The sequence below is a fragment of the Limulus polyphemus genome, unplaced genomic scaffold (assembly GCF_000517525.1).
Source record: "Limulus polyphemus unplaced genomic scaffold, Limulus_polyphemus-2.1.2 Scaffold4651, whole genome shotgun sequence".
In the NCBI taxonomy this organism is placed as follows: domain Eukaryota; kingdom Metazoa; phylum Arthropoda; class Merostomata; order Xiphosura; family Limulidae; genus Limulus; species Limulus polyphemus.
The window spans coordinates 74,464-86,392 of NW_013670261.1; the positions used below are offsets into that span (position 1 = coordinate 74,464).

Sequence of the window (11,929 nt, forward strand, 5' to 3'; positions counted from 1 at the left end):
TGTACATACTTCTGTACATTTAATTAAGTTATTGTTAATTGTTCCTTTTATCAAATTGCACTTAGGCTGATTCAATTACTTTAGAATTTCGCTTTGACGGAATAAACTTATTTTTTCTTATTGTTAGGACATCGAGGTCACGTGACTAGTATCACGCCACCTGTTTCTAGAAATATCCTGTTCCTTCAAGAATGCTCTAGCATTTACTAGATATGCGTTAGTCTTGTATATATAAGACGTTCACAACGTGATGGGACAACAGGTAATGAGTAATTGTATGTAAGCGGACAAAATATTGTTGGCCACGTGAGACGTGAGCTATAGCGTTGTTATAGAGTGACTGTTGAAATTAAGTGTATTACAAAGTTATATTCAGAAAGAATAAACCAGTTTTATTTAAGAAAGGATTTGTGTCAGTCCTATGTCAGTCGTTAGGCCTATCACTTTTACGATAACTTAACTTCACACCAACTATATTCTCTCTACTTTTATCTGTCTAATACTGTCTGTCTGCTGCTCCCCACTCGTCTCAGCTATTTATATCTTTATTACAAAGTCATCTGGCCACTTTCTATATTCTCTACACTAATTAGTTATTAACAAAACCTCCTACAATTGTCTGCTTTTAACTCTTATTATAACAAAACTTAAAAATAATAAAATATTCACTCACAAATAGAAATTAATTACTAACATTTAGACCAAAAAGTATTTTATATCATGACAGCGTAAAAAAATAAAAATGATACACTTTATCGACGTAGCAATAATAGCAGGTGGCATATGAAATTAACATACACGTGGCAGGACAGTAACTGATACGGTACTTTGATTATATGAACAATAACAACTACCCGCAGGTTATGTAAATTAGTAAAAACCTACATTCCAAGTTTCTAAAATAGAAAATAAATCTAATCGAAATATTGCCTACACAGAAATAAATGTTGCTCCCATTTCCAGAAAACTGGGTTAATTTGACGGAAAAATGTAATGATGAAAAAGTCAATATATTGTTACGACAGCGGAGGTTACGTGACACTAGTAACGCGTCACGCGCTTCTAGAACGTTCATGAAGCCTCGAGAGGTTACTAGATTTCGGTATTTTTGTACATATAAGACGGTCAAGATGTGGCGGCAACAACGTAATGGGTAATTGACAGTTTAGTCGAGCACGTGAGACGTTCGTTGTGAATTATAGCGCTTGTTATAGCGGGACTGTGGAAATTAAGTGTATCGCAAAGTTGTATTCAGAAAGAATAAACCAGTTTTATTTAAGAAAGGACTTGTATCGGTAAAGTTTCATCGGAAATAATTTTACGGAAAATTAACTAACGAACGGAGGCGTAACAATATATATATCATTATTCTTTCAAACTCGAAACAATAAAAACTTATGTTCTTAAGTCCTGTACACCTGATCAATTTGTCAAATTACCAACAAATTTATTAATGTCAGAAAATTAGTTTTATTTGGAGTGAGCAGATAGTTACAAAGCAACCATAATACTTAATAGGAATAATATTTTTTATCAATTTAAACATCACAATTTGCAACTTAATTTGATTCGAACTACGTGAAACTGAAAGGCTGAATAATCCAACAATAAGTTGTCCTCTGCACTACAGAACTTTCTGATAATTCGACAGAACTTCTTACATATTTGCTTGTTTTCCTAACCCCCCCCCCACCAAAAACCTTTGTTTTCACCGAATTACACACACACACATATATATATACTAGTGTTAACCTTAAAAAAATATCCTAATTGTTCAATAATTTTCAAGTTCAACTCAGTATCAACGCTCACTAAAAAACAAAACTATCAAGAAAAACTTACTTGTTTTTTTTTATCGTATTCTACTTCAAAACGTTGAAACTCAACAGCTAAGCTTGGAAGTTGGGTAGGCATTCACTTTGAGCTTACAAGTCCTTGCACAATATTTCCAATCTCACACTACACTAGTTATAAAAATGTGTTGAGTTCCCAAAGATAAAACTATCTAATTATTTAACTCTTTCAAAATTTCACATTTCAACTAAAAATAGTGCATTGAATGTAACTGTGAGTACATCTGAATCCCCAAACTACCTAACCTTGCAGCACTAACGCCAAATCGCTAGTTGTACAGCCTCAAAAATGACAAATGTGTGGTGTTTGAATGGGAAGTACGCGGACTTTAACGAGATTCGGTTAAGTAACTCACATAAACCGCATGGTCTCTGAAGAAAGAAAATGCGGCAAATATCTCCTACGAGGTACGTGTTCTTCCTGTGCATGAAATGAGTCACTGGCCCATTGGTTGCACGTATTCTTACAAACCTACCTGTGCTGGGAGTGTCTGACGTCAAAACCTCATATACGAAATACTTAACATTATTTCTCTTGCGTGTATCATCGCTGTTTTTGTCTGTTGCACTGTAAAATTAATAAAATTATGGTAACTCCGTGAGCTTCAATATTCATTTGTTGCATATTTTAGGTTTGACTGAGTCAAAAAATACTATATTTTAAATTTTGTTCTTTTTTTCTTTCTATTCCCTGGAAACTTTAAGGTTTGGCTGCCAGTGTTGCGTCAGGATAGATTAGATTCTATCTAAAAGAAATAACTCATAATCGTTCAACTGTCGTTGAGATACACACGTCTTTCAATATTGACCATTTTCATGGCCCCAAAAACCAGTGGGAGGGGAAAAAACAGACATGGTCATTGTAAGCGTCTGTATGGAAAATTGTGTTATTCTTAGATAACTCTGATCATCGACTGGAGAGTTAAAAGTTCCGTAACAACCGGAGGAACGATAGGATAAGACTTATAGGGCAAGAAAACAAGTTAAACAGAATAGTAAAATGGAGTGACTGGGCATAATTGTTTCTAATATTTTCTCATCCATACCGATTTCCTGCAGATAAATGTATTAACCACTCTAACAATAAGTTTAGCAAAAATTGTATTGCAAAGTTTGGCTTCTGAATTTTAATCTCCAACTAAATTTAATAAAGAAAGAGACAGGGCAACAAAGTTTCACAATACAACAAAAGTTCTGAGCGCATCTTAGATCAGACATATTTACAAACTGAATATGAAAGGTTAAAAACATAGTAATTTCCCGTTACTACAAAGTGTAATATAGTAAATAACCACTCTCTTAACCTTTATTAATTAATATTTATCCTACAACTAAAAGCCACGAACTTGTATTCACTAGTACAGGCATGTTGTCAACTACAATATAGTGTCATAAGACATCTGTATGGCGAATCTTCTCGTAATTATCAAAATTTACAAGGATTTCAAGATGGAAACAAACATGGCTTATAGCACAGAAATATTTTTTTTATGTCTTCTTTGTTACTTAAAACGAAAGTAACATGGCATATAATAAACGACGTTACTCACAATTTACTAATTACTGCATGAACCGGGCCCACGGTTCCTGTCCCATTGACGCCAAATCGCGTTCTGCACTCTAGCGCCATGATTGCGTTATCAGAATGGTAGTCAAATCCCACTATTTGAGTAGAGTAGCTCAAAAGTTGGTGTTGTTGACTAGCTTCCCTAGTCTATCTGTTCAAAATTAGGGACGACTAGTGCAAATCGACTTTGCACGATTTCTGAAACAAACAAACTGAATAAACTTTTATAATTGTATGGATATGGATTTTCTGTAGTTCAATATATATATTCCATACTTATTAAATAACTTTATAATAGATAAATCTTTATAAGTAAATAAGACTAGAAAACAGTGATTGGATATCTTATGCTATTTAAATGAAACTCTTTAGCCATATTTCACATATATATGTGTGTGTGAAATATGCTTTATACTTAACTTTGAATAATGAATTTCAAACAAAAGTGAGTTGTATTTACAATAATTTCATTTTCTGTAGTCAAAATTAAAAGATTACTTAAATTACACTTAACGAAACAAGTTTTTTTCGCTTGATAGTAGTACAGTGCTACCTTGCTGGCAGTACTAATACATTTTATTTACTAATCAATTGCTTCGTTATTCTTGAAAGAGAGCCAGATAAGTAAACTTTTGCCTTCCTACAAAACTCCACTTGTCATTTACAGAAAGCTAAAGCTAGTAACTCACTTGAGCTCCTCATTGCGTCCAGAAGGGGAACTGTGAAAAACAACACAATAAAAAATATACTTTGTAACTCAAGGGGTATAAAACATATGGTACGTACCTCTACTACACTGCAACTCTACAAACTAATATATGTCATTAATTATTTATACATTTTTCTTGTTATCATGTGAGAATGCACTTTGTAACTTTCCCTGAAATGACAGTACCTCCATTTCATTGCAACATTTGGCCATTTGCTGTTTTTGTAATTACTTCAATCGTGATCATTGTTTTAGTATAATACACGAATTTTCTGATGAAACTGTGTTAATATGTATGTATTCAATAGTTGGAACTAAAGTGGTAGTTCATGCTCATTGTCTGTAATGGGAACATTGTGGAAAAACTCTCAGATAACCAAGTTATACACTAACAAACCTGGACAAGTCGTGAAAAATCAATATGTTGCATAACCATCATATTGTTATTTATTGCTCATGATCTAATTATGGACTTGACAACAGCAACTAGAAGACCTATAATGGCTGGAGACGGCTTGAATGGGTAATGAAGAAAAACTTTAATATAAGTTTAACATAACAGCAAATGTACAACGTTTCGACAAGGTTTTGTCATCATCAAACGTTGTACATTTGCTGTTATGTTAAACTTATATTAAAGTTTTTCTTCATTACCCATTCAAGCCGTCTCCAGCCATTATTAGTCTCAAAGTGGGTTCCTCGTCATCGAACTAGAAGACCTGTTTCTGACTGCACATCTCGTTTGGACTCATGTAGTTATCACCAGAATTGGTCGTTAGTGCATCTATACTCTTCACAGTTGAGTCAAGGTTTCATAGTTCTTCCAAAGTGGTTCACATAATTAAGAGAAATTATACTAAAGTAATGGAATATGAACCACTTTAATATGAAAGAAGTCTTATACATCCTGCTAATTGTTAACGCATTCCTCCAACCTAGTAGAGAGGTCAGCAAAACCTTGATACTCCCTTTTAAAACATCCAAATTGTTAGTTGAATCAAGTCCCTATTGGATGACGGTCCAGACGGATGGAAAGGATCTTTATAACTAGATAATCCAAGTATGTACTATGAATATTCCTCTGCAGGTAGAAGTAGATTAATAATTGGACCTAGCATATTATGCAGGCTACTAACCATGAGAATGAAAGTAGAATATGGCCGTTTTGGTGGTAGCTCAGTTATGATGTAGGGAGTCATCACTATGAATATGCTATGCTTTAGATATTAGACCCACTGACGAATCATACAATATTTAGCAACTAATTATTCTCGATGTAAGATAATGTCCAGGTTAAGGTGAACCATATTAATTATGAAACGATAGAGTTACGAAGTAGCCAAAAATGCCTTGATCATAGCCCGATAAAACATCTACCAACCCACCTCGGATGCTTTATACATCACTCGATCATAGCCCGATAAACATCTACCAACCCACCTCGGATGCTTTATACATCACTTGATCATAGCCCGATAAACATCTACCAACCCAACTCGGATGCTTTATACATCACTTGATCATAGCCCGATAAAACATCTACCAACCCACCTCGGATGCTTTATACATCACTTGATCATAGCCTGATAAAACATCTACCAACCCACCTCGGATGCTTTATACATCACTTGATCATAGCCCGATAAACATCTACCAACCCACCTCGGATGCTTTATACATCAACTACTTTACATACAACATGACATAACATATTTTGGCATTGAACCGTCTGAGGAATGAAACTATCAGTTGCAGTTTAAAACTGCTAGATTCTACCTAGAATATAACATGTATCTTTATTAAGGTATATCAAGGAATGATTGGGTGTGGCCTTGCGGTTATCATACTTGAACTGTGATATGGAAAGTTCAAGGTTCGTGGCCCCTTACCAGAAAATCACACTACATACTTTAAAACAGTATGATCACTCTAATTTTTGAGTCAAATCCCATTATTTGGTCAGACAAAAGTAGCCCAAGAGCTGGCGGTGGGCACTGTTGACTTGTTACCTTCCTTATAGTCTGTCAGTTCAAAATTAGGGATGGCTATGTGCATATAGGCATTCGTGTAACTTTACTTGAAAGAAACATAAATATTTAGGAATATTTATTTTTCAACTTGTATGCAGGTGTGCTATTATTAGTAAAAATCATGTAAAAATAATTCATTAGCTGAATTAGATACATAAATGGTACTTCTGAACTATATGAAGTTGAACATTGTTAACATTTTGTTAGTTTAAAACTTTGGTTATACGTGGCAGTACCAATTTATTTTTGACATTATAATGGTAGCAATACATTGCTTACAGCCTAATAGTGGGTATGTATGTGTAGCACTCTCATAACAGTAATATAGTAGTGGTAATATTAGTATCAGTAATACTTGTTAACACACTAGCACAGTTGATTATATAGTATTTCCCTGGCAGTAGTTCTCTACTTACAGATTTCCCACTAAGTAGTTAGTTAGGGCCTGCTCTCTGGAAGTTTAGAGAATAACACGTCACAGGTCTGTATGTCTTTCTGATGGGGCTGAGTGAGACTGTGGATTCGAGATTCTGTGGTTTGTGCCCCATCATAATAAGAGTGATGGTCAAATCTCACTTTTTGGTTAGAGTAGCACATGAGTTGGCAGTGGGTGTTGTTGACTAACACATGAAATTCAGGCATAACTAGCACAGATAGCCTTCTAGTATCTTTGCACAAAATTCAACAAACAAGAATGACTTTCTCTGAACTTTGGCTGAGTTCACCAATATGGAAAGAGCAATACACAAAATGTGTAAAAACCAGTTTTATTGGCAAAAACAGACAGAAACAAACACAGTTCATCAAAATAAAGCAAAGGCAAGTGTTTGCAACGAGTGGATTGAACTAGTAAAATAAGTGTATACAAATCTTTAATAAATCTTTCTTACCACTCCAGTGTGAGCCCTCCTATAAGCTAAAAGAAAAACGAAGTTAAACTAGAAAATTAAAATGAAACAAAGACAAAGAATTCTAATGTCAAAGTTAAAACTAAGAACAACCTTTCTGCAAAATATAACTTGAAATTCTCTGAAAGTCTAAAATCTTGAAGAAATCTGCTTAATATAGGAAAACTTGATTTTATATACAAGGCATAAATACATATTGTTGCGTCATCGAGGTCACGTGACTGGTGTGGCGCCACCTATTTTCTAGAACTATCCTGTACCTTGGCGAATGCTCTAGTATTTACTAGATATAGGGTAGTCTGGTATATAAAAGAGGGTGACAACTTGACGGGACAATAATGTGTGTGTAGATATGGAGTAATTGAACTGCAGTCACAGGGTATTGTTGAAGTTAACGTTCGTTCGTTATAGTGTTTGTTTTAGCGCGAATACTGAAATTAAGTGTATCGTAAAGTTGTATTCGGAAAGAATAAACCAGTTTTATTAAGTAACGACTTGTGTCGCTAAAATTTCGTCGGAACGAAGTTACGGAAAGTTAATTAACAAACGGAGACGTAACAATATAAATAGACAGTTTGTTCATTGACTACTTATCATGCACTTGATTTTCTTCCACTGCAATTTCAGTGTTGCAGGCTATTAAGAGATTTTTCAACAGAAAAGTCAGCTATATACCTCAAATAATCATGGATGTAGGTAGTGCCTGCTATCTTCCCTGTAAGAGAATACACTAAAGTGGTGTTGAGATGCGATTTATGCACTACATCGTAGAATTATCACTCGACTATTGACAGTTAGGACTATGAGGATTTTGCGATTCCTTGTTTTCTGAACCATTGAGTAAATTTTCTGACATGAAATGTTGTCCGATGTTTCAAGAACATTACTCCAACAGTCTCGCTGAGTAATAAAATAAACGAATCTCCAGTTATTTGGCGAACCTATCTGATAACTCTAATGATAATTCAGTTCACCTGGATATAGCACACACACTGCTAGATCTTGTTAAATACAATAATTGAAGTGGGGTAAGGGGAGACGAAATGCCATCCGACTTCTTTTCAGAAGGGCCCGAAATCATCCAGCTACCTTTTAAATTTGTTATGCATTTCGCGCAAAACTACACGAGAGCTATCTGCGCTATCCCTAGTTTAGCAGTGATAGACTAGAGGGAAAGCAGCTTTATCACCAATGGCTAGTGAGATTGACCGTCACATTATAACGCTCCTATGGCTGAAAGGGCGAGTATTTTTGATGTGACAGGGATTCAAACCCGCGACCTGCAGATTGCGAATCGAGCGCCCTAACTACCAGGCCGTGACAGATTCGTACCTGTAAGCTTCTCAGGATGGAAAGGTTCAATAGACGATACAATAAATATTTAAGGCAGTAAGGGACTGGGAAGAGAAACTATATTTTTTCTTCCTTAAAATATCAAGCCCTTAATATTGTCACAACTTTGAAATATATTGTATAATAAAAAAATCAGAAAGCCTTGGACATAGTCTTGTATCATAGATAATGTTTTCCAAGTGTATTTTGTATACATGAAAAGCTTCAATATAAGTGAAATTATGAACAAAATGTACACCAGGAGGAAAAATTTGTAAATATCACGTGAGTAACACAAACAAATTATTACTACTAGTAGTAGTATGATGCTAGAATCTGAAATTCCGTGTTCATGTAATTGGTTAACTAGTTGGAAATTTGAGTTTATTATTATTAAGTATGGTACTGGTAGTAAAGACTGTAGATTATTTATAGTTATACCGGGATCATAGCATTTAAATTATGTAATCATATTATTTCATTGTTCTCAACACCAATTAATTATGTACTGTTCAGTTATATGTATTATAATTTTGTATATTATTTATTTAAAATTTTAAATTGTAATTTGTAACGTAAATGTCGTAACTTAAGTATTTCAAGTTTAAGAATAATATTAATTATTATTAACTAAATGATTTAAGACCCTACGTTAGTTACTTAACACTAATAACAGTGATAGTGTGCTACTTATAGTTTTAGTAATAGGCCTACAACTACTAATACTAATGGTTAGTCAAACAAATGGGCAACAGAAATCCATAAAAAGTAAAACATATACGACACCAAAACTTGGCATGCGAGCCTCTATCTAATTTTATTTTGGTGGTTCGGTAGACAGTGAGTAGGCGTCTTATGATTGGAGAGTTGTTTCTATCACTGGTATATTTAGGGAAATATGATATAAACGAATTATGGAAGAAAACATAGATATTATGATATATTAATTCAACTGGTATATAATTGTAAAATTTTAACAGATATATTAATCATCTCTAATTAAATTATGAACATGATAGATTGACTGATGCCAACAACCATAGTTTATTGTCTCAGTTCTCCCTTTTTTTTACAACTACTACTACTACTAGAACAACTATGGTTGCTTTTAGAATTACATTGATAACAATAATATTGATGTGCAATTTTTAAAAATAAATCGAAATACATTTATTCAAATAGTAGATATTATATTGAGATTTAAAATGGAAAATATATTAACATTGTATTGTCAAAAAGAGAAATGTATGTTTTCTGCTAAAGTAAACAATTTTGAGGTGATATCATTATGTTGCCCAATAATGCATATTTTAAACATTTTTCAGTGAAGATGGTGGTTGAGTTTTCTTATGGCTTCTAGAAGTAGAATGTAAGAAAATCAAAATGATAAAAGGCAAGTTGACCCATTTCAGTCATGTTTAATAGAAAAAAAGGAAAAAAAATTAGACTTGTGTAATTATCCAGCAATTATGTTTAACTCAGATTAAAAGCACACAACATTATTTTATATTTCTAACTGAAGAAAAAAATCCTTTCCTCTTTTGTTTTGTTAAAAAGAAACATATTTGACTTAGTTGTGTTTTTTATGAGAAATTTCATTGATAATGATTGCTGTACACTATCCAAATTTTGAATACACTGTTTTGGACATTAATAAACTTGTTTTCAGGAGAAATTATTTTATTTCCAAGTAATGAAAGTATATATTTTCTAGTTAATTTTCAATTATTTTCTTGTTATTTGTTTATAAAGTAGTTCTCATAACTAAGAAATAAAGAAAAAAAACATATTCTATTGTTATGCCAATTTTTTTAATATTACTGAATGTTCTTGACATTTTTTATAATATATTTACTAAAACTTAACTTTTGAAGGACTATTATTTAAACTCAAAGTAATTTTGGTTTGTGTTTGTAAAAGATGGCTGGAATTAATTCAAAGAAGGATTTATACCATACGGACAATGAAGAAGCTACCAGAAGCTCTGAAGTGGATGACGATAAACATTTTTCTCAGAGTGAAATGGAAATCACTGATAAAGGGATGAATAAAGATTCAGGTGTAACTGGTGAAGAAGTGACTATAGGTGATACAGAAGTGGACAGAGTAGTCACTTCAGATGAGGATGTTGATGCATCAAAAGTAGAAGTACCGATACTTCAAGAATTCTCTCCCTTGACACATTTACTTGGCACTATTCCTCTTCAAGCTCAGAGGGGACTGTTTACAATGGATATTAAGTTAACTTGTGTTGATGCCATAGATGAGTTTGTGGTTCTTGGTTCATCTATCGGAGTGGTGTTTATGTATCACAGAAGGAGATGTGAAACACGTAAGCTTCGATGTGAGGTAATTATATGTACATCCAGTGCTGGACTGAAAATTTAAACTTGTGTCTTTAACTCTTTTTCAGCTCGGTCCCTGGGACTGACCTCGTTACATTTTGTGCTTGTTATAGTTTACGTGCTATAACTTTTAAACTAGTAAGCGTATGTTAACAAAATGTAGCAGATTATCAATAAACATTACAATGCTTTCATATGCAACATATAAATTTTTTTATTAAGTCTTAAGGTTTGTTAAGCAATGTTTTCTGATGTTTTTTTTTCTTTTCTCATGTTGCCTATTTAACATGCAAAGTAATTTTAATTTTAAGATTAAAAATACTTTTATGCATCAGAAACTTTTCAAATTTCACATGTGAAATCTTTATAATTTTCAGATAGTTATCAAACGTTTTTTAAGAAAAAGACTTTATATTTTATCTGTTATTTTCACAAATGAATCTATGTTCAGGTTTAGTAGATTTGATCAATCTTGTAACCACCATAAAAATTTAGAAAATAAATATAAATTGTGCCTCTTTCTTTTTAGAATGACAACAAATTATGACACGAAAGCATAAATGTTTAGAACTAAATAGCTTAAATTTCATTATGCATTTATATATATGTATTATTTTTATTATATTAACCTTTCAGCCATGCCTGGCTAACAATACAGAAGTTACAATGATGCAGCACGTGCTCTCATGTTACCGTATCCAATAATATCAAACTGACCTTTTGTCTTTACAAAGTGACCTGTCTTGGTTGTGTTTTAGTAGACTAGTATTTTGTAAAATACAGTCACATTTCCATTATTATACATTATATATGTGTACAGATTACTACTATTTAGAAGCAAGTTTTTAAACTTATTTTTCTTAAAACATAGAACAGTAAATAAAGAAGTAAAGTAAACAATTATCTCTTTTTAGTTGTGAACTTTGCCTGACGTTTAAAATTTTGCATGTGGAGGATATGAAATTAAATAATATTTTTTTTAGGTTTTATATATATACAGTTGAATAACTAAAAAATCATAAATTACTACATCAATACCATAGAATTCTACTATAATATATCAAGTTTAGTAACTGAGCTGTATTTAGGGTAAAAAAAAAATATGAAATTTCGAGCAGACTAAAGACACAACCTACCTCATTGAAATCTTGGTTCGAAAGAATGAGATGGCACCCCAACACATGA

General features: G+C 32.9%; 1 protein-coding gene across 5 annotated transcripts in view; it reads left to right on the forward strand.

Annotated features, from left to right (window-relative positions):
- The first annotated feature begins 8,682 nt into the window (after positions 1 to 8,682).
- Positions 8,683 to 11,929, forward strand: part of LOC106471491 (WD repeat-containing protein CG11141-like) — a 5,257-nt gene continuing 2,010 nt past the window's right edge. The window contains exons 1-3 of one of the 5 annotated variants that reach the window (XM_013932091.2): positions 8,683 to 8,753; positions 9,725 to 9,792; positions 10,320 to 10,748. In XM_013932091.2, coding sequence (XP_013787545.1) covers positions 10,320 to 10,748 — 429 coding nt within the window. In that variant the 5' untranslated portion in view covers positions 8,683 to 8,753; positions 9,725 to 9,792. Of the gene's footprint in view, positions 8,754 to 8,839; positions 8,864 to 9,258; positions 9,282 to 9,321; positions 9,355 to 9,724; positions 9,793 to 10,319; positions 10,749 to 11,929 lie in introns of those variants that run through there. The other 4 variants (XM_022400103.1, XM_022400100.1, XM_022400101.1 and 1 more) reach the window with 4 other exon arrangements.